The 24,103-nt window shown below is 35.4% G+C and overlaps 1 protein-coding gene across 4 annotated transcripts; it reads left to right on the top strand.

Annotated features, from left to right (window-relative positions):
• The first annotated feature begins 651 nt into the window (after positions 1-651).
• On the top strand, positions 652-24,103 carry stxbp3 (syntaxin binding protein 3). 4 transcript variants are annotated; one of them, XM_041270698.1, is made up of 20 exons: positions 652-756; positions 1,891-1,940; positions 2,654-2,735; positions 3,076-3,152; positions 3,527-3,599; positions 3,783-3,883; positions 8,320-8,465; positions 10,476-10,566; positions 10,656-10,780; positions 11,020-11,127; positions 12,213-12,270; positions 12,419-12,484; positions 13,830-13,910; positions 15,150-15,285; positions 15,451-15,551; positions 15,929-16,024; positions 17,068-17,153; positions 17,557-17,705; positions 18,070-18,204; positions 23,720-24,103. In XM_041270698.1, exons 1-19 carry the CDS (start codon positions 711-713, stop codon positions 18,177-18,179), a joined length of 1,782 nt encoding a protein of 593 aa, XP_041126632.1. In that variant the 5' UTR covers positions 652-710; the 3' UTR covers positions 18,180-18,204; positions 23,720-24,103. The 4 variants fall into 4 exon arrangements, with proteins under 4 accessions (XP_041126632.1, XP_041126631.1, XP_041126633.1 ...); XM_041270697.1 differs by lacking the exon at positions 23,720-24,103 and having other exon boundaries at positions 18,070-18,790; XM_041270699.1 differs by lacking the exons at positions 18,070-18,204; positions 23,720-24,103 and having other exon boundaries at positions 17,544-17,693.

Consider the following 24,103-nt stretch of genomic DNA (forward strand, 5'->3'; position numbering starts at 1 on the left):
AGGTAGAATAACCTGTCAAACGAAATATGTGGTGTATTTATTGAAATGCCCATGTTGATTATGCTACGCTGATAAAACAAAAACAGACTTAAAAAATAGAATGTGTGAACACAAAGGTGCTATAAGGAATAATTAATCTAAATCACTATCCAGACATTTAGCACAATGGGAGAGGACATCTGTGCCATGATGAAATACCGTGTTACAAAAAGAAGCGAAACGGATACACGCTTTGAACTGAATCTCCCAGAGGGTTAAACGAGGCGCTTTCATTGGTTCCATTTCTTTAACTGTATTGTTGCAAAATAACTAATTATAAAATAAGTTATTGAGAAACAACTGCTGTGTACTATTTTACTGTAATGTTGAATACTTCCCTTTGAGAATTAATGAATTAACTAACTGTAATAAATCACCGACAACTAGATACAATCGTTATTAATTGTGTTTCACCCTTAGCAAGACTCTGCTCTTTAAAACAAAACAAAAAAAACATAAAGAAATAACGTTTTTTTTTTTTTTTTTTTTTTTTTTTTATATATGCAATTTCACTGTGTATTGTGCAGGCGATTTCACTGTATGCGATTTCAGTGTGCGGTGAAGTGTCAGTTTGAATTCTGTCCCTAACTGCGCCTGATATTTTTTTTGCAAGCGACTTGTTGACATTGCACTCGTGACGTCACCGTCGTGGGTTCCTGTAAAGAAGCAAGATGGCACCTGGAACAGAACGTGGGTTAAAGAATATTCTTTGGCAGAGTAAGTTCTTTAGTTAGGATGAAGCAAATTAACAACTGTTTTACTTGAGTTACAATACTTTGTGTGTCGGAGTTAAAAACAACAGTGCAGATAATGTGTGAAATGAACATGACCCCCCCCCCACCCCGTAACAACGGAAACCTGTTGCAGTCCGGCCGACGAATAAGCCAACTTTGCCGTGGAGTCGTAAAGATTTCGCCTTACCGAATCTTCTGCCATAACCTGATGGGAAATATACACTTTTTTAATCACTCATATCCGCCCTCCGCCCAAAATAGTTTTATTAATGACCTGTTATGCTATGTCATTAGCACAGTACGAAAACGTAACGATGTCATTATTTATTTTATTAAACATTGCAAATTAATATTCAGAAAAAAAAAAAAAAAAGTGTATCCTTTTGTATTATACAGTGGAACTGGTGAACCACAACTTCGCTACGTTGTTTTTTAAATCGCGGTTGTTTTTATTCAAGAGTGTTTCCTGCGGTGCTGGCTTGCTCTTTTAATCTAGTTTTATAGTAATTAATCAATACCATGTTAAAGTAAACACTAACTGGGCGTTACATTATAGTGTTTTCTCTCTCTTTTTTTTGTTAGGCTGTGTAACTGCCTGCAATCTTACAATACAGATGTACTGTAGTGCCCACATAAAAAGTTTCACGTGTAAGCTCATTGCCTTAAGTTCAAAGCCCATGTTTTAGTTAGAGAAACTGCTCTAGCAATGTTTAAGTCATGCCTAAAAACTAGTTAAATTAGACAAGGTGATATAAAAATGAAAAAAGTCTTTGGCCTAGTGCTGGTGAGTAAAATCTCCAGTGACATCCTCCAAAAGTATTAGCAATAGGGAAGTACCTTAAACTGGTTGGCATAGGTAGACAATTGGTAACCTATTAAGTACATTCTTTAAGAGCAGTGGAATAACAGCCCTGCTCTGAATATAACAATTGAATGTGGATGGGGGAATCGTTATTTAGACAGCGATTCTCTATTTATTTATTTATTTATTTTAACAACATGAACATCTGTGGTGATTTAATTTGTCTTTTTGAATTTGAAATCATGGAAACAGTTTAAAATGTGTTCTTACTGAAAGTCACTGCCTGTGAACACTTCTGTTATTGTTTGTTTTCAGAAATAAAGGAGACTGTTATCGATGACCACAAAAAGCCAGGAGAGTGGAGGGTATGTCTCACCATGTGTGATGCACTGTAGTGTTCGTGTCAAATAGTTTTCTGATGCATTCAGATCACAGCCACAGTGGTGCTGTTACAGGGCTTCACTGGAATGCTATGGATAATTACTGGACATGTGACTCAAACGCATTCCAGTGACCACATGATGTGTAAAAAAAAAAAAACTTGAGATATGTTAATGTTTGCATTTACCTCCTTAAAAGTATTATCATTATTGTAAAATCCCCCTCCCCCCGTTTATTTAATTTTTTCCCATCTCCAAAGCTACCAAGTTCCTAGATTTTTAAAGACTAATTAAATTTGGTGTGTATTGCTGCATTTCATTGTCTGGCAATGTTCCCATTTCTCCATGAAAATTACACATAAATAAAACATAATGCTAACAACATAATGCATTTATAATAATGGAATAGTTAGATTCCAGAACAGAACAGAACCAGAGTTGGCTGATTTAAATCCCTCGAGGGGAAAAAAATAAATAAATAAATTGTTGATTTGAATCATTATTTTCATTTACTACCTATTTTATATTGTTTCTCAAGGAAAAAAAAAACATGAAAAATATGTTTTAAAATCCTTTTGTTAATTTTTACCAACCTAGTCAGCTTTGTGTTAATCGATTAACTGTCTGGTAATTTCTCTACATGATGCTGCTACACAGCAAGGCTTTTACTTATTTATCAAATCTGACTTGGTTTTCAGATATTAATTTTGGATCACTTCACCACCAAAGTGCTATCTTCATGCTGCAAAATGTCAGATCTAATGTCCGAAGGGATAACTAGTAAGTAAAGTCGGAGTCATGCCTTTGGTACGGAACAAACTGGGGCCACCAAATACCACCCAAAAGGGTGACTTGTTATTACAGTTCATAAGTGTTGCCAAAATCCACAGTTAAATCAATTTTAATTTAATTTAATTAGCCCATTAGTCATGGCTCCCCTGACCTCATAGGAAGATGTAAAATTCTATTTAAAAGTAGATGGTTGAGCAAGCATATTCAAGTGCTGGGAAGTGGAAGAGTTTAGTAATTTCACAAGAAGGTTTTTCTCTTTTTCATATGCAGGTTTCTTGTAAATACTCTGCATAGAGAATCATATTGTTTTCACATCCCTTTATTACAGTTGTGGAAGACCTGTATAAAAACCGTGAACCCGTTCCAGACATGAAGGCTGTTTATTTCATTTCTCCATCTGAAAAGGTTTGGTAAATTGTTCAGTAAATACGTTTAATATGTTGAAGATATTTAATGACTTATATTTAAAAATAGTTTTGAACATAATAATGCAAGGTTGAAAACAGTATCTCTATCTTGAGAGCATCATGTGTTCACTTAAACATTATATGCTTGCAGGTAGTGATTCTTCTAAACTCCACCTTCACTAATTTGACATAAGAGCCAGGTTGACACTGTCTCCATTTATAGGTCAATAAATCCTTTATCATCATAAATAAATCTGAACTAGCACTTGAGACATATCATTTTAGATGAGTGTACCACATGGTTTTGGACTGTCAACTACCAGATACTGGACTGTATAATTGAAATGTGTTTATTTATTTCTTTTTTTAAAGGGTGTGGATTCACTTGTTAATGACTTCAAGAGCACATACAAGTACAAAGCAGCATATATCTATTTTACTGACTGTAAGTAAATTCCTGTAATGAAGAATTAATTGCTTACTTAAGGCATTAACTATTAAATAATAATAAAAACAATCCCCAGTGTTTCAGAGTATTGGTGTCATTGTCAAACACGTTTACAGCTTTTTTCAGAAGAATTTATATACAGTAATTGTATATGCAAAATCTTTCTTTTTTTTTCCCCAGATTGCCCAGACAGTCTTTTTAACACACTGAAGACAAATTGTGCGAAGGCAATACGAGTTTGTAAAGAGCTAAACATTTCCTTTCTGCCATATGAATCTCAAGTAAGTGCCCAGCCTTCAGAGATTTTTCTTTCGAGCTTTAGCTACAAGTTGCATTTACGCAAGAAACATTTGAAAATGTCATATTGAACTCTCAACACTGCATACCTGCATAGAGGTCTAGGAAAGATAACTCCCCTGGTAACCGTAGATCAGTATTTTAAAGTGGTGTACACCCATATATTGGGGCGTGCAGTGTAACACTGTATAATTCCATTGAGTCAATCTGGTGGAGAAGTAAAAAAAATAATAATTACGAGAGCAAAGCACACGTTTTTTAATGAATCTCCGTGAATTCCCTGAGATATAGTTTGAATGTCATGTTTGTAATTTTTTTTTTTTTTTTTAAGTACCTTTTAAACTTTCTGTGTGTTTTCAGATCTCTCTGTAGTGGAGACAGCATCTTCATTCACTAGATTTATACTGTTTTATCACCAGTTGAAATTTACTGTAGTTCCCCACTTAAGGAGTGGGATACTGTTGATAGCTGTGCCAATTGCACAAAAGCAATCTGCAGGAAATGCACTGCATATTTTGTAAAGCACAGGATTTGTGTGATTTGTGCCAGCACTTAGACTTGTAAACAATTGTAAATGAAGCCCATTCTGTTCAAATTTTTTTTATTCATTTCAGTTATAGTATGTCTGTGTATAAACACATATCTTTGGTTGTGCCTACTGTAGGCAGTGCAAACCCATTTATTTAAAAAAAATTACATAGTTTCAGTTGTGTGATTTTGTATGTACATGATATACCAGCATGTACACAAATTCATTTTCAAATATTTGTTTATTGAATTTTTTACGGCTTTTTGAGGTTTCGCTTTATGTAATAAGTCTTTATATAAACACATTTATTCAAAGGTCCATTTATTTACAATGTTTCGGTTGTGTAGATGCTTTTTGTGACCTTCCTGAATAAAACTACGACTTCTATTGTTTGTCCTTTCGTTATAATAGTTATGTTTTTAATACCCTGGTTAAATTGACCGCTCGTGGTTGTTCAAGTTGTGCGTATAAATGCGGTTTGAAAAAAAAATATATATTGATGTTTTGCTCCATACCTTTGAAATGTAATACAGACTATAGGACCTGTGCTTTAATCCATAGCGGTCCATTTATTCAATTCTTGTCAGGCGCGTCAGGTTCAATTTATTTTCACACCTGCTGTTTATTTTACACACACTGTTTAAAAGTAATTTTATTCACAGTAAAACAGGTTTAAAAGGCACTGCATGTCAACAGGACGCTCAGTACTCGTCTCCAGCCAAGCCCCACCCCTTTTATTCGCTGTATTTTTCACATACCTCTTCATAGTTGTGCATACTGATAAATCATCTCCTGATCACTCATTTTCTCACCAAACTCCTCATTAATGCGGTCCAAGTCATTATTTTATTGCTATAACATCTCAAAAAGCTCTGCAAATGTCCGTGATATTGGATGCGGAAGCAGCTGTCTTGTTTGTTTGTGTCCGTGTTATCTCTGTGGTGTAGGGGCTGTGTATATAACTCAGATCCGCCACCCCCGCCTTTTTTTCTGGCTCCTGTCGGTCTCACTCAGCCATTGAAAGGTTTTCTCTGCTTTTTCTGGAGAAAAAAATGACTAGAGACCTGTGCTTGACATCTTTTTGATGTTGTCGGACAGGGTCCAAAATTGGACCGGAAAAGGAAAATTGTAATGTCGGAACTGGTCCAATATAGGACTGCAAAGAGTTATTTTAGCAGGTTGTTATTTACACGATAAGGAATACCCCTCTGATTTAAAGCATTGCAGCTGTCGCAGTCATTTAGAAACATGTACAACCATCGAGTTAAGAACCCCTTGGGAATGGAGGTTGTTCGGAAGTCTAAAATGCCCGTAACTCGGAAAATGAGTTGGCAGGTGTACACATTTATTAAAACCAATGCAATCTACAGCCTAATACAAGAATACAACATTTGTTTTGGCACGTTTACTTTGTTTAAAACCTACATTTTCCTAGTACAATTGCAAGTCTCGCTCACCTCTGTCTGATACATTTGTTGGTACAGTTGTTTTGCCTCCTCCATGACCTGCAAGCCACTTAAGGCTGATCTTCAAATTAGCATATGATATATTCTGTATTACTGTTCTGCTGTCTCGCATCCTGTTCAAACAGTTGAATTTTGATCTTGGCCTTGTTTGATAGCGCTGACGATTTCCTGATACCCTTATCCCGTTGCTGAGTATGGTACCGCTATCAAGTTTTTACAAATATTTAATGTTTTCTTTCAATTGGAAGTAGGTCTGTAAGTGGTATACTTTGACCTTTGAAGGTTTGGAACACATTACCGAAGGAAGGTTCGAACCTTCAATGGTACTAATTTGCATAATGCACTGGCCATAGCTACTAGTTTTATATTTAATTGAAAATCCTATTTTACAGGTAATCTGTACAAATGAAATAAATTCACATGTAGTTTAAAAATATGTTCTATAGAACAGTAATCGTGTTTTTATAATTTAAGTAAATACACGTTTAGTAGGCCTACACGTAATTGATGCTGCTTGCGATATATACAGTAAGCTTGCATTGCAACAGCACCTTTTTGCGGCCAATAAAAAAAAAAAACTGCAGCTGATTTAGGCAAAGCAAAGTTTTATTTAACAGTCATGGATTGAAGCAAGTTATCAGTCACATTTTACTACTACTACTACAAAAAAAATAAAGAAATAATGATAATATGAACTTACACTTGTGAAGTGATCACAGAGATTGGCTGTGCCTCCATGATACATCAAGAGTCGATTGCACAGTTTGCATTCAACTCTTTTTTTTTTGTCATCTGGGTATTTATCAAAAAATCCCAAACAGCAGAGGGTTTTCGAAACATTTCTTTCAATGCAGCCTATGTTGTACAACGCTTTGCTATTGAGATGGCGAATGAAGAAATTAAAGTTCTACCTCTGGATAACACGGGGGGGTGGGCGGACGGTGCTCAGTTTTTTTACATTTAAATTATTAGTGTTAACTTATATTTTATATGTTTCAAACATGTTCTGCTATAGCACTTCTCTTCCAATGTTTTGTACACTAGGTATTCAGTATATATTTTACTGAAGTAATACAACCGCTATAGGTACCGCCCCCACTGTGCTTTGGCATAATATACCCTTCTTCAATGCATGGCAACGATGCCAGAGTTTCTACATGTAATGATTTGGCAGTGGATTTTCATACAGCAACTTTTGTTTAAGTACTGTGCATTGTACAAATCAAAAGATCGAATTTTGCATGCGAGTGACATTTAAAGTGTGTTTTATAGTATTCACAATTGTCAAACCATTTCTGTTAACAGAGAAAAAAAAACAAAAAAAACATGCAGTGCTTGAATTACGACTGACGAACCTTGGAAGGTTTAGAACGGGGCTTCTGAAACTCGGTCCTGGGGACCCCCTGTGGCTGCTGGTTTTCGTTCCAACCGAGCTCTCAATTACTTAACTATACCCTTAATTGAACTGATAATTTGCTTAATTAGACCTTTTTACTTGTTTTCAGCTCTTGAACAATTGCTAATTTCAAGTTAGCTATAACATTTGATAAGTAATTTGAGCTGCAACTGTTTAAGAGCTGGAAACAATTAAAAAGGTCCAATTAAGCAAATTATTAATTCAGTTAAGGGTATAGTTAAGTAATTGAGAGCTCGGTTGGAACGCAAACCAGCAGACACAGGGGGTCCCCAGGACCAAGTTTTAGAAGCCCTGGTTTAGAACTACCTTTGAATTCCTGGCTAGCGAACCAACCTTTGAACATAGCCCCAACTGAAAGTGTAACACATTTGCTTTTCCAACTGCTTACCATTTCAGTAGGTTAACTTTGTGCTTTCTTAAAACTGGATTCTGGTTGCATTGTAGGCATGGTTGAATGATTGCATACTTCTAGATAAAAGTGGGATGTTCTGTTGACTGCTCAGTTAGTAAGTTTGGTGTTTGTAACTCTGAGGTTCAACTCTAGATCTCATATGTATATATGGCTTGTAGGCAGGGTAACCTGGGTTTGCACTAAAGAACAACAAGTATATTTTTGTACAGATTATAAATGGCTAAATACAGAAAATACTGGCTCAAGTATGTGTTGTGGGCTGGAAATGCTGTAGTGCTGGGAATTCGCAGATATTAGGTACACTCTGGAAGGTCACTTTCCAATACTTGCACGTTTTTTTTTTTTTGTTTGTTTATTTGTTTTACTCAGTAGCAGACGCATGCTTCAAGCCCACATTACCCAGCTGGTCTTACTTTTGAATTAACTTTCGAGCTGTCATTGGAAAAAGGCTGTTTTTCTTTTTTTTGTTCAATTTAACTACTAACAGTTGCATAGTAAAAACCATATGAAATTATACAAAATATGAGGTGTGCTTTTTTTTTTTTTTTTTTTTTTTGCAGTATGTGTTGCAGCAAATGCTTGTCCTTTTTCCGTAGGTGTTCACTCTTGATAATCCAGATGCCTTCCACAGTATTTACAGCACTCACAGGACTGATAAAGATGCTACGCTTCAGAAGATGGCAGAACAGATAGTGACGCTGTGTGCAACTTTGGATGAAAACCCTGGAGTTAGATATAAAAAGTATAGTATTTAGAAACTTAGTGGGGCTTTTAAACTACTCTTATTTTCTACAACTAATCCCAAAAATCTCTTTCATGTTAGGGATGCACTAAATCCAGGATTCGGTTTCAGATTCTGCCTGAATACCTACTTTTTGAGCAGGGTTTGGATTTGGCTGAATACTTAGGATTCAGTGAACCGAATCCGAGTCCTACATCCGCCCAAACACACATCTGTTTTAGTATATCCCTTCAGTGTGTGTGGCTCTTCTTTAAATAAGACACAAATCCGGCACTCAACATAACTTGTATTTCATAACAAGAACACGTTTGATCTCTGTCAACTCCCTATTACTGGTGGCGCACGCCCTAAACACGCCATGAATGCAAACATACCCCTGTATGCAACAGCACATTCGCATCACACTTCATGGTGTGTGTGTGTATATAATATATATATATATATATATTAGATCTGTAATGTATAGTAATGGCAAACTGTTGTAGTTTTTTGTGCTGTGTTGCTTTGTCTGAGACGTGTTCTAGAGATCATACTGAGAGAGAGAGAAAAAAAAATTGGTGCACAGAAATATATTTTTTTTGTAACTTTAGAACTGTCTGATTTGCAAGACATTATTGAACGATATGCTTTAATAAATACAATTGTGTGCTAATACAAGTTGACCCATTTGGGAACTGCTGTGTTTTACTAAAATCCATTTTTAAAGAAAAAATGATTTCATAGCCTATTTGATATGTGTTACACACACGGTGCATTTAAATCAATGTGGATTTTATTTTGCAGGGAGATTCAGGTGACTAATCACAGTATTTTTTCCTCATAGCTTTCTGATAGGGTTGTCAACAGGCTCCAGAATCTTGGGACAGGTTTTTTAACTCGTCTCTCTAAACTGAAATGTATTTGACATGTAAAATGAGTGTGAATTGTTTGAGCAGTTTAGTAAATGTGTTTAATTGTGGTGGCGAGTCTTGTAACAATGATTTTTTTTATACAGTAAACAATATCTATCAAATTAGTGCAGATAACTTTGTGCTCACCTGCACTCTCTCATTTAACCTTGTGACAGCAGGTAAAGTTTCTATTTGTTTAATATTTCTTGCTTCATACTTCCGCCCAGTCAGAGACTCAGAAAGCCAATCAGCTGCTGTATAGGTCTGATTGATGGAAACAATCCTCGCAGGCATGTGTGTGCTTTTGGTAACAACTAAGTAAAACAATTCAATTAATTTAACGACAGTTCGCACAGTTCACATTCTATTTACTGAATACATTGCAGTTTTTAGAGAGGTGAGTTACAAAACCTGACTTTTCTTAGTGTACCGAGATTCTGGAGCCTGTTGCCAACCCTGCTGTCAGATCAGGTGACACAGGTTGAAACGTCATTAAAGAAAATAGTGGGTTATGGCAAAGATGCAGCTCTCCTTTCTTGTAAAGTAAACAGTTCTGTATTTTGACGTTTCTCTTGTGGGGGTAGGGAGCTAGAGGTAAATTGTGTGTTTCAAACTGAAATCTTATTCTGGGATATATTTCCTTTTGGTAATAACAATCCTAATAACTAAAATGCTCAAAACAATATATTGTTAGTAGCTACCGGTCTGTTTTTCATTCAACTGTTTCCTTCAGTTTTTCTTAACAGTTTTTGTAGATTTGGTATTTGGATGAATCTTCTGATATGGATTCTGTATTCGGCCAAATTTTAAAAACTTGGATTCGGTGCATCCCTATTTCATATAGATCCTTTTTATTTGTATTACTATTGATCTGTTAACCTTCTCACTGCCAACTGTTGAGGACCCCATGTGACCAGAAAGATTGTGTTTTCTTAACTTGGTTTGTGATTTTGTTAACTTTTAACAATATAAAGCAAAATTAAATTACTCTGAGGTGCAACATAGTGCCATAAGATTATATTTGCATTGGTAACTGAAAAGGTTAAGAATGTCTTCTGTTATGTTGGAAGTGTAAAGATCTAAATTATACAAATATTGATGTACTTTTTTATGTTCACAGGGAACCCTTAGATAATGCCAAGAAACTGGCTGAGTTGGTAGAGAATAAACTCGGAGAACATTATGAATTGGATGAAAAATGCAAGGGAAAGGTTAGATCAACCACTGAACAGAGTTGTTAATATCTGCCTGTAAACTGTTTGTGAGAAGTATTCAATTACTGTTTTTTTTTTTTTTTCAGAGCAAAACACAGGCACAACTTTTAATAGTTGATCGAGGGTTTGATCCAGTTTCTCCTATCCTACATGAACTGACGTACCAGGCAATGGTTTATGATCTGATTTCAATTGAAAATGATACATATAAGTAAGGATTTGGTCTATTTTTGTGTGTAAAAATTATCTAAGTGATCTGGTTTCTATAATACGAGCTTTTCTTTTTTAGAATGCTAATGTTAATCTTTCATTAGGAAAACAGTAGAAAACTTGTCAGTCTTTCCTTTCAATTGTGGTGTATTCATACTGTCAACTGCAGCATAGAAAAATAAACTTGTTCAACAAGTTTCTTGAGCCTCATTATGTGATTCAAAAGATGTGTCTCTGCAGGTATCAGTCAAAAGATGGTGCCGGTGCTAAGGAAAAACAGTCTATACTTAATGAAGAGGATGATCTTTGGACAAAACTTCGACACATGCACATTGCAGAAGTTTCAGAGTATGTGGTAGAGTTCTCAATACAGCTGTGTTTGTTGATCTGCTGATGTTGATGCAAACACTAAGGGGGTGATGCAGGTATAGGCACAGTGCAAATAATTGCAAATGGCTTTTCGGCATTTGTAGAGCACGGAAATATAAACCAAAGAAAATATGTCAGAGGAAGGGCAGCAGAGTCCTTTTGGCGCATGGAAAAGAAAATAAAAGCGGAGAGTCCTAACGGCTGAGGCAGCATAAAATGCAGTTGATTGGAAAAGCCTCGGCCAACGTTAGTTGTGCTAGTATCCTTAGGAAATTATATGTTTTGGCCTAACATTTTTGGTATGACATCCAGAAATTTGCCTAGCACTGGAAAAGGTGGATTGGTCTATACCCCCAGATATTCCAACTGTGGTCTGAAAGGAACCAGAGGCTAAGTAGTGCCATGTGCAGGGATAGTGGTCCCTAGATTGACAGTGGGGTCTAGCTCATCCCTCAATTCAGATATTAGGTCTCGGATGACCTGCATTTTAATGGATTCATGATGGCAGTGCAAATTTGATATTTGGTGCAGAATGCCAGGTGAACATCATTCTTTACATAAGCTGCATTTTTAGTGACCAGTAAAATCGGACTTTACAGCAACTAAACACGATTTACGGCAACACCATGGGGGTTTTGCACCCGCAAATCACTTTGCGCATATCCTTACATAACCCCCTAAATACCTACTAAATACAAACAATGAAATATCCTACAATATGCTTATTTGAAAAAAAGTTAAACTATTGATAAACAACCCCAGACATAATGGGAGCATGTGTTGAACTTGGGATCTGTGTGTGTGTCACGGACAAGTGTTGTGTAATGCATTTTTGTTGTGGATTCTAACCTCTGTTGGTGGAATGAGGTTAAAAGTTCTATATGCACATCTGCTGAAGTCTGGCTTACAAGTGTAAATTAACAGTAAGCTTAACATAAAAATCATCGTGATTACATGATCCAGACATCACACAGAAATAATCTTGCAGTAAAATATGAGCAGAGTTCATTTGTTATTTGCTCTCTTGTTTTCAATAATATTTTTTTAACTTTTTTCCTAACCAGGAAAATCCCAAAACTTGTAAAGGAAATTTCTGCAAACAAGAAAATAAATGACAACAAGGTAAGTGTTTGTGCTTTATTGTTCTGCCAATACAAATATTAAATAACTATTGGTTTGATTCCCATTACAAGCAGTGTTTTAGTATAACAGGTAAACAAAGGCTTCATTGTTTCTAATGGGAAATGTCTCTTTCTCCCTCCCCTCCCAGATTACAATGAGCGGTTTGTCTCAGCTAATGAAGAAGATGCCTGCTTTCCGCAAACAAATTTCAAAGGTATGCAACGCCCCTTGATAATGTTACACTTTGCATGTGTTCTAGCTTTACAGTAAAAATTGTCTTTAGGGGTTATGTAGTGATTTTATACAGGGATTGTGCTAGTGATATGTTGGGAAAACTAATAAAGGCCTGATAGCTATGGCCTGCTTTTTTAATATATTATCTTGTGTGACCCTGAGCAAGTCAATTAACCTTCTTGTGCTCCATCTTTCGGGTGAGATGGTGTTGTAAGTGACCCTGCAGCTGATCCCTAGTTCACACTTGTAAAGCGCCTTGTCATGGTGATCCCCTATGATCACACTTGTAAAGCGCCTTGTACACTAGGGGATATACCCCTATGATAAGGTATTTATATATATATATATATATATGTCTATATTATACATATATATATATATATATATATATATATATATATATGTATATATGTATGTGTGTGTGTGTGTATATATATAGATAATGTGTATGCATTTTTTTCTTTTTATTGATGGTATGTTATACTTGCTATTTGTTTTTACTGCTATGCAATCCGCCCCTCTTTAACCCATCTCTGTTTAATAATAGAACCCATTTTCACAGGTAAAGCAATTTATTTATTAACATAGTGTTAACTGTAATTTCAATTTCCTTACTTATTTTCTGTTTGTATTGCAAATTGAGAAGTATTGTGCTGCTTAAAAAGAACAAGCACTATTAGAACCAGAAGTTTCAATTGACATTTGAAGAAGAGAAAAACGCTCGTGTGAATACAAATATCGCTGTGAATCGGCTGGCATAAAAAACTCAGCAAGTAAACAGTGTAGTGTGTTTAGCCCTTATGTGGGTGCAAAAGCCTTTCTTGGGAGAGCACACAGTATCAGGAGGTATACTGAGCAAAAGGGAGGAGGGCAGGTGTTTAGTCTTGCTTACAAGTCTCACTCGTGTCTCTCATTCACACTTCCTGTATCCCAAAGGTCAATCCTTTTATAGTCCAAATGCAAACGTGGATTCATTCAAACCGTAATTAAAAGGTATAGACACACATTTGAAACATAGTGTACTTATTATCTGCACTACGTTAATAATACAAGAATAATAATACAGTAAGTTATCTCTCTATGAAAGACCAGGTCAATCTCTGTCTCTCTCTGACCCTTTCAATTTGATCTTCCTCTGTTATGATCAGCTCTTTATTAAGCAATGTGACAGTTTTCTTTAGTGGCCATGAGTAGGGATATATACTTTTAATTTTTATTTTTTTTTACCCAATATGACAGAAGTGGAAGGGCGGACAGTGTATTATGGGATTTTATAGAAATACAAAATAATTGTTATAAACATGAATGTGTATTTTATCTTTCAGCAAACAGTCCACCTTAATTTAGCTGAAGAATGCATGAACCATTTTCAGACAAATGTGGAAAAACTTTGCAAGGTGGAACAGGTAAGAACATTCTCATCAGAAAATAAACTGAAATGTAAAGGAGCATCTGTTTAGTTGATCAGACTAAATAGCAGCTTAACTAACCACAGAAACCAGGACGAAAAGACAGTTAGAAATTAAATGGAGGTAGAGAACAGTATACCCTTCTGCACACAATTTGGCGAGGGTGTAGAATGTCCTGCTCCTGTTCGTGCTGAATCACTGGGAAACCTTATCTTCACAAAGTTTTGAGATCAGTCAGTTACTCTAGACCACAAGAGCACAGATTTCATTTGTAAATGCTCTTATGTTCTAGTGTCAATACAGGTAACATTTTGATTATAATTAGGGCTTCTGCTTTTCTGTTTTAACTGAATATACACCCTCGATACAAAATAATGAAATCGGTGGAAAGCCAATAAACACCGGAAAAACTGTGGAAACGGTTAATCAATTAATGTTGCCATTACCCTATTTCCATAAAAAAATAAAACCTACTACAAAAATAATTATAAGTACATTTCCCAGTGCTGCTGGTCAATGTCCCGCCTTCCTGACTTGCATCTATCATTGATTCATTCTGAATACTTTAAACCTGCCCCAACTACTGAGTGACAGCAAATTCCTATATTTCTATTGGAGACTCTGCTTGCAAGATTTAAAATGAGATTACAGTCAGGATGGAGGCTTGTTAGCGGGATTTAAATCTGTATTACTGTTAAGATACGGAGGATTTAAAACAGAATTGTGGCGAAATGTACAAAAATGCCTGCACACAAAAACCCCAGAAGAATGTACCCGTGACCATAGGGATTTCGTTGTGGAATACAGCAAAGGAAAGAACGTACAACTGAAGTATGCAGGTACTGTCGAGTTAATGCTATACATATTGGACAGAAAAAAAAAACCCTCAAGCAAAGTAACCAAAAACACTAATTGCATACAGTAACGAAAAAACGAAAGCCCCGAAAAAAACAGAAAAAAAACCCCCAATGATTTCCATAAAACGAAAATAGCTAAAAATAAGCACTGAAAAATACAATTAGTAAAAGTTTGTTTAAAAGTATCACAAAAATAATAACATGCAATACATTAAATGTATTTCTAAATAGACGATTTTCAACAGTTTTTATCTGTTAGATTTACTCTTATCTGTTATTCAACCTTTGTTGTATATTTTGGGAGGTTACCTTAATGTTTTGCTATATGGAAAGCTGTTGTTTCCTCCAGTATTTATTTTCTTTTTTGGCATGTACCTAGGACCTAGCTCTTGGAGCTGATACAGAAGGGCAGAAAGTTAAGGACCCTATGCGAACACTACTTCCAGTTTTGCTACAAAAGCACTCCACTTACGACAAGATAAGAGCTGTTCTGCTGTACATATTCAGCTTAAATGGTATGAAACAGGTTATTTTTTATTAAAATAGTTACCTTTACTTAACATACTGATTTTGTTTATCTAGAAAGAAACATTGTACATTATTTAAAGTGTAAATACTTCATATATTGATCATATATTGTCCTTTTTGATATTTTTTATGTATTTTCCGTGTTGTAACAGGAACGACTGAGGAGAATCTAAGAAAGATCATTCAACAAATTGACAATGAAAGTAATATTATTTTAAACTGGGACTTACTCGGAGTCCCCATTCATTCTTCAGTAAGTAATTGGACCAGGTTCTGTTCATAAATATGTTTGTAGTTTTAATATTGCAACTTATGTCTGGGTTATACTGCTTCAAATTACATGGATAGTAGCTATATTTATATGCTAAAAAAGTCATATTACGTCAAAAATTGGTACACAATGCACTACGACTTTCTCTGTCAGTCAAGAGTATCTCGAGCAAAAAATATGTCAACACCAAGCTAACAACAATCCTCAAAACTTTTATTAGTTAACAAGAAAATGTAAGCGCACACGAGAAAACTAAACTTGACTTGGCTTTGTGAGAATCTTATGTGGGATCGGCAAGAGCACAGAAATCCAGAAGAAATAATCTCTGGTTCTGCCATTTTTTCTCTCTTGTTTGTCAGTCTTCTCAGCAACGTAAGACGACGAGGAAAGATCGCTCCCACGAGGAAACTTACCAGCTTTCCCGATGGACACCTGTTATTAAGGATGTCATAGAGGTGTGTTGAATACGTTTTTAAAAAGCCAATATGTATGACGTTTATTGTAATTGTGAAACACCTAGCGGGTTCTTGTGATTGATTGAAGTGGAAATTAGCAGGTTTTGATGTGTGGTGGTCTGCAGCCATATTTCCTTGGTGGTCTATATGACATGAGCATTTTTATCAAAGTAATAGTGTGCACAAATCAAGTTGATGGTGGATTAAATTGGTTAATGTTTAAAAAAAAAAAAAAAAAAAAAAAAAGAAAATAACTTGTGAAAAAATAGATATGGATATTAAAAAATGTCTTCACAATTTAGGAGTGAACCTAATCATTTTAACAGGTGTAACGCTTGTGACTATTATTGCTTCAAGTTATGTAACCAAAGCTCTTTAAATCTAGGCCACAGTGTACAGATCTCAGCCAAATGGAATGTATCATTAACATGAAAAGAAAACTCTTACCGCTTGTGTTTTAACTACAAAAGAGCCCTATCTGTTTAAGGAAGTACGATTTAAAGTTATAGAAATGTGAGCTTAAGTGAGTTCACCTGCTTTGACACCTACTGGCAATTTGCTTGATCCTTGTACAGTTGATTTGGCATAAATTATCAATAGGCTACTTGTTTGTTTATTTATTTATTGCTTTTTAAAGGAAATAGGATATACTATGCATGTTCTATTTCTTTAAGGAAAGAAGTATATTAAATGTACCAAAATAAAAGTTTGGTTGAAAGAATTGTATTTAGCGGTTTTGAACTTCACATTAAACCATACTCTATATATGACTGTGTTTATGCACGATAAGAATAGTGTTTCCTTAAATGATGAATATTTGAACACATTGGAAAATGTGCACACTGATAAATCAGGGTACCAAACTAGTGGCAAGATTGTTGTAATATACAAATGTTTGATCACCACAAAAAACTTGAGCTTACCAATAGTCTGATATTAAGGCTGTATACCTGTATTCCTATGATCAGTGTGTGTGTGTGTATTTATTTTTGGTAAGCACAGCAATATATTAAAAAAGTCTCTTCATTTAATATTTTTTTCAGGATGCTATAGAGAACAAGTTAGACACCAGAGAATGGCCCCATAATTCTGAATGCTCTGCAGCTTGGAATGGGTCTGGTGCTGTAAGGTATGCTATTATACTAAAGAGTGGAAATGATTATAGCCCCGTCAGCCAGTGAAGTTGCTCTTTGCTGTCTGACGTGTACATAAGAATAGTGAAATGTATTGTACGTGTGCATTTTATTGTCATCCAAGGTCTAACCATGAATTACTGAATTATGAAATGTGCTATACCATTTTAAAGAAAAGAAAATGGGATCAAACTAAAATTGTTATGGAATGTAGATTATACTGTATGTCTGGCAGTACTCTGTGTTAAGAACCTCTTTCCCACTCTAAAAGCTGCTCATGAGAAGACATTTCACAAGCGTTAATAAGTTCAGTTGCACTTGTTAACTAATAATGTTAATTTGATATACACTGTACTGGCTGTTACATTATTAGAACCACTGACCAGTTTCCATACACAGTGCTCGTCAGAAACACAAGGGCAGCAGTCAAGATGACCGACGGAGTGGTTCAAGACTCATAGTATTTATAATTGGAGGTGTTAGCTTCTCTGAGATGCGCTGTGCCTATGAAGTGACTCAAGCAGTCAAGTCCTGTGAAGTAATTATTGGTATGTACATTTTGCTTAATTTAAAATATAATATTTATTCATGCATTTAGTTTTTTTTTTATTTACTTTAATTTGTTTTAAAATAAATGTGCAAGTAAATATTTAATTAAAATAAGTAGTATGGTATGATGATGATGATGATAACGATTATAATAATAATAATAATAATAATAATAATCATGTGTGATAACGTTCTGAACTTTGAATTTATTCTCAATTTGGTTTTACAGCTGTCACTGTTGTTGTGCTTGCTTACTTACCGTATGTTGCCTACAGTGAATTATGTTATGGAATTGAAGGTAGGCATTGTGAGTAAAATATAATATACGTATCAATATAAACTTTCATTCATGATTTTTAATAGGATCCACGCACATTTTGACGCCCAGAAGTCTTCTAGATGATATGCAGGATCTCAGCAAAACTAAAGGGCCCATGGAAACTTTCACTATTATCGAGGAAAAAGCAGCCTGATGTTTCAAATAGTGGTGTAGTAAAGGTAATTTTGAACGAAAGACTCCAGGGAAGGATGTTGTGTCCCTGATCATCTTATTTTTTGTAAAGTAAATCATTTTAAATGGGTTGACATAAGGGCTTTTTACCCTACCAGGTCATTCGTTCCACAGTTAAATGGTTCTTGTTGGAAGTGATTGTCAGGAACAAGCACACCATCGTGTGTAAGGTTTATGTGTAGTTTGTGTATATCTTCAAATACTATCTGTTTCTCTGTGTTAGCCTTCATTAATTTAGCAACTGATGAGCAATTTTGTTCACATTGTCATCATATTTTAATACGGATTGATGCTACAGCCGGACGCTAAATAATTGAATAGTTTATTAATGGAGTCCTGAATTAAGAGATTTGTGTTTCAGTGTTTCTATGATGCTTTGGATTTCACTTACCAACTCAGACATTTTACTTTTAACCCAAACCCTATGCAGAATGTAACTTTTTAAAAAATATTTTCAAAGTGACTTAAACAACATACCTGTAGATATATCATGTAACATGTATGTACTATAGTATTAAACTGGAAATTATGTTAAATAAAGTAGCTATCACACATGCATATATTAAGTATTAATATTTTATCTAAAATAAAAATGTTTTAAAAAAAAAAAAAATACTATTTTTGTTTCTTATTCTGAAGAAGGCAGAACTATAATAGTTATATCTGATCAACAATTTAGGACACTTTTACTCAAACATCATAGCTCCATCTAGTGGACTTGCACAAGTGGTCTCGGTTTTCCAGTTCAGGGGCCTTTGTATTCCCCCTGAATGGATATGTATGTGTTGAAACTTGCTAAGGACACAAGTTATTAAGCGTGGGATAATCTGGGGGTATATGGAGCCTGTCTACGTTTTTACACATACTGTTGTACACATGAAACAACATACCTGTGCCTGCTGAAATAATAATTATTATTGTATCATCTGATAAAATGGACTGTTAGCCTGGCGCGTGTCTTTTGAACAACTGTGGGCTTATACAAGCATGTCAGTGATAGTCAGTGACTCTGAATGCCAAACTAGAGCTAAAGATAACACAATAAAGTATGTCACAATGACCTACAACCATTGTATGCACTTGTAAAAAGTTTGACATACAGACAGATTCTCTGAGTAATGTCTGCTAAAGAATGAAACGTTTAGACAGTCGTTTCTTTCTTTTAATTGAAGCTACCATTCAGAAATATAGTTTAATTTCTGAATCGGTCTCTCCCTGGCAACCTTATATACACCAGTAATCGAGTGTTATTTTTTAATTTATTTCTGTAAAAGCCTTTGTATAAGTCTATTTTCTAGATATTTTTAGGGGGTCCTAAAAAAGGGGGAGCGACTTATACACCGGTGTGACCTGAAAGGCTTTTTCCTGAAATTGTCTCAAGAAGGGGGGGGGGGTGGTGGTGACTTATAGACCGGTGAGACGTATATGCTGTTTTTTATGGCAGTTAAGTAAATAAATAAAAAGATAAAATATGTATTGTAACTTTCAAAGGTGGAGCAGTAAACCTAATATCAGTTAACAATTGGAACAGGCAGCTGGATATTGTTTTCAACTGGCTACCACAACAAAAACAAAACATAAAAAAAAAACAATAGTTTAAGATTTCAGGGCAAGACGCATTGTACATAAGAGAACAATGCAGACCTGTGACACCCAGTGGAAAAGACAAACCTCTCAATAGAAACTTGATAAGTAGCAGTATTGTATGTATTATCTAATGTTAACAGTGAATATTGGTGTCAGATTTTCACATTAGCTGTGGGGCAAAAGGTGGAACTAGTCCTAATCTGGGAATTTTACACAATTTCCATTTAATATTTCCTTTCTTTAGAGTAGTCCAATTTGCAAAAGTATAAATAGGCTAATTTGAATACGTAATGATATTTATATCACTTTCAATAATTAGGGCTTGTGATTTTTGGTGTTTTACCCTGACTTTTCTGCTCTCATTTAAGAATGAAATTCATACCTTTTAAGACATTTGTGTATCTCAATCACAACTGAGAAACGTGTTAATAATAGGGATGGGAATTTTAAATGTTTAAATGTGTAAACTCTAAAGAAGTGGTTAAACGTTTAATATGCTAGACACATAACCGGTCACGTGACAAATGTCACCAAACGCGTATTTTTTAATGCATTTTAGTAATTTATCATCAGTAGTCCGTCGCATATGAGACTGCTCTAGTGCCACAGTAAGGGCGGATATTATAAAAAGGAAGGCGTTGGGCAATTGCCTCCAAGTAGCTTTTCTGATTGTTGCAATAGAAAGATTGACACTGGGGCGGGTTTTATTCTCTGTCATTCTGGCGCTTCATTTGTGCACTGTTTGTGTTTATGCAGAGCTCTGCCCTATATAGATTGGCAGGGATGGGGTTAAATTCCCCTACCTGCCTGGGTTTATTGTGTTCAGGTGGCTGGGGTTGATTGGAGTAATTAACGATCAATCAGCACCCAGCCACCTGACATAAAAGGAGGCCTCAGCTTCCTATTAGGAAGAGAAGGGAGCTGAGGAAGCAAGTGGATGGTTGTGCTTGCTATTTTTTTTTGGTTTGCTGTTTTGTGAATCTTCTGGTCCAGTGAAAGCATCGCCCAGCCTGGAAACCTTTATTTTGTAAGTTTTGCTTTGTTATATGTGTTTGAATATCTTTGTGTTGGCCCTTGTGCCCTTTTATTTTGTGTTTATAATAAAAGTATTATTTTTTTGAACTGCAGTCTGTCTCTGGGCCTCTATCCACTCGCCAGCCTGTCACAATTCCATGGCGGGGTAATAACGTTAATGACAGGCTTTTTTTCTTAGTTTGTTCTGTATTTAAAATGGCATCTCTAAACAAAGGAGGCCACATTTGGAAGTATTTTGAGGAACGAGAAAACCGTGGTATGTAAATAATTATGCCAAACGAAATTGTCGTACCACAAAAACAAGTTCAGTGCTTCATAATTCGAAATTAAAACATTCAGTATTATTGTGGATGGAGCTACTGATGGCAATAAAAAGAAAACATCCATAACAACATTTGCTATAGATTTGGCAAAATAGGGCTTGATCACGTTATCCCCCATGACGACAGTGTGTGTGTATGAAGTGTGCATGCAGCAGTTTTGATTATCCCAATACTGTGCCAGCCCATAAAACAGTAACAGCGAGGCTGGAAAAACTTAAAGAAAATGGTGTTGCAGCTGTTCATACAAAAAACTTTCAAAGGGAGAAAAAGTTGCAATTACCACAGACTCGTGGACCCCATTCCCCAATCTTCCCATAGGTTGAAGGTTTTTTTCGCTTGAAATTGTTCTGTAAGCTTTTGGACCAAATGACCGTTTATGTTTTAGTACAATATGTATTTGTATGTTGGAACTACTGCACTAAAGTAAAAGACCGCTGAGACGCACTTCAAACAGGCAGGCCAGGCATCTCTTTTTACAATTTAATGTAGCTGTGTGGATATGTGAATTTGAATACGTTATTTAGTATTACTTGACCTTATACAATTAACTGCACAAGAAGGCAAACATTAAGTACTTAATATATTACTTGATTGTGTGTTAGTTTGACATTTAAAACAGGACTTGTGGCAATGTTTGGGAGGTTTATGTATACTAGTACAGAGGAGAGTGGTGTTTGATTCGAGCACTCGGAAATTGTAATGCTCAAGTACTCGTCTCGAGCAAAGATCGTATACTTTTAAGTCTCTGAGGCAGACTTTTTAATATCGGTCATAGTGCTCTCTACAATTCCCAAATGTTGTGCTGTTTTATCACTGGTAATTACCTTTTCCAGAAGTGAAAGTATTTCCAATTTTTTTCAATTTTAAGCACAACTTGCTTTTGCTTTCCTGGCTGTAACCATTTTGCATTTGTGCTGTGCTGTGGGTGATATTCATGGCTTAAATTATTATTTTTTTTTTTTTTTGTTGTTTTTTTTTACTTTGTAGTGAAGTCTTTGTAATGTTAAAACATTATTTGTTTATGGTTTATTTGCTTAAGACACTAACCAGGGCTGTCAGTATCAGAATGTAATATAAAGAGTGTGTATGTATAGATATGGTTTAAACGCTGACCTTGCAAAGAGTTTAAACGGTCATAAAAATTTACCAAAAGCACATCCCTAATTAATAGTAAAATTGATTTAATTTACGTTTTTTCTTCTGTAAAACACATAAATGGGCTTTTAAATTGGCAAAGCCTTAATTTTTGATTAAGAAGCAGAACGTACAAACGAGACAGCAACATGTTCAATAAGCTTTAATTTGTATTGGCTATAATGAAAAATAAAGTTTTATGCTGGACAGAATCGTTCTGTTTGACTATTTACATTAATGGAGGAGTCGCGTCTGCTTTGAAAGGAAAAAAACTTCCTATTTAAAAGCCCATTTAGTTTTTCGATAGAAAACCCTGTAAATTGCATCAATTTTACTATGAATATGTTTCTCAGTTGTGATTGAGATAAATGAAAGGCTTAACAGGTATCAATTGCATTCTTAAAGGAGAGTAGAAAAGTCAGCGGATAACACCAAAAATCAGAAGCCATAATTATAATATACTGGAGTGTGTGTATACATACATGTATTCTGTTACATTGATTAAAATCATTTTCCAGAAAATAAGGTTTATAATAAGTACAGAATTCAGTAAATTGGTTTATATTGGTAAATAAGGTACTCTTTCAGCAGCTGCCTTGCCTATAAGTAATATAAACTGTCAAGCTGTTATGAAGCATTTGCTCCCTCTGGTGTATACCTTTTGTAAACGAAAGCTAAAATCAAACTTTTTGTCCCAATACTACTACCAGTAATAACCGAATTACCAGCACCAGTATCTTTGGAACTGGTCACCCAATTGTGATGACACTTTGTATGAACATTCTTAATCTAGGTTCTCAGAATTGAGCTCACATTGACCTAATTTGATCTTTTGTTATAAGAACAAAATGCATTGCCTTGCCCTGTATCGCTTCTCCTGTTTGACTGGAGTTAGTGATGTCCATTCTCTTGGATCTCTGAGGCAGACTAGACAAACTTTCCGCCAGTTCTTTCTTTAGTCTTCAGACTGAAGAGCTAGAATTGCTTCACTATGTGAAAATATCGAAAGAATCATATCCAAAATCAAAGTAATTTGTTTAAATTAAAAAATGGCTTGCAGTAGGTTACCATGAGGTTTTATTAAAACTTTTTAATTGTTTACTCACTCTGCTGTAAAAGTAGCAAGTCCTTTCCTTTCTTTGACCCGTAAAGCTGGTCAGTAAAAATTGCAGTTTAGAAGCAATGTTGCCAACTTCTCAAGAGCATATGGGTGGGAATCCTTATCCGCTGTAGAGGTCAGGTTACCCGGTGTTGGGACAGGAGGGCCACAATGCCATGGTGTGGGTATCAAAAGAACTTTCATCGATGAGATGACTAGACAGTTGTGCGATACCTCCTAAAAAAGAAAGTAGTGATTTCCTAACAATGTTTTGTTCAAAAGTAGAAACTTTTTTTATTTGATGTAACTTACCTTTTTCTCCAGTGGGATTACTGTCACTTTCAGTACTGTGAGACCAGCCGCCCACTGTGCTTCCACCTGACAGATCAGCCAATCGAAGTGCGTCATTCAGCCCTTTGGAATCTGTGGCTCTTGTATCATCCATCTCAATGCAGGAGGGTGACACATCACTAGCTGGGTTGCAAGACCTGGTAATTTTCACGGAGGGCAACTGTTTTTTCGTAAGGCCTGGAAACATGGACCTTCTAAAACGGGAAACTATCATGTCAACTAATGTTTCAACTGTGCACCCCACATAGGCAGGTGCTAACTGGAACTGCCTTGTTTATTAAACAAATTACTGTATTATCTAGGGAACTGTTATTCATTTTTTAGCTAAGCTGCAAGAACGTGTTGAAATAAAAGGCA

Source organism: Polyodon spathula, chromosome 14, assembly GCF_017654505.1.
Source record: "Polyodon spathula isolate WHYD16114869_AA chromosome 14, ASM1765450v1, whole genome shotgun sequence".
Lineage (NCBI taxonomy): Eukaryota > Metazoa > Chordata > Actinopteri > Acipenseriformes > Polyodontidae > Polyodon > Polyodon spathula.

Bases quoted from the DNA above. Each gene is read 5' to 3' on its own strand.
- stxbp3 (XM_041270698.1), top strand. From the start codon at position 711: ATGGCACCTGGAACAGAACGTGGGTTAAAGAATATTCTTTGGCAGA. The intron at 10,567-10,655 runs GTTAGATCAACC...TTTTTTTTTCAG, and splicing joins ATGAAAAATGCAAGGGAAAG to AGCAAAACACAGGCACAACT. The intron at 15,286-15,450 runs GTATGAAACAGG...GTGTTGTAACAG, and splicing joins GTACATATTCAGCTTAAATG to GAACGACTGAGGAGAATCTA.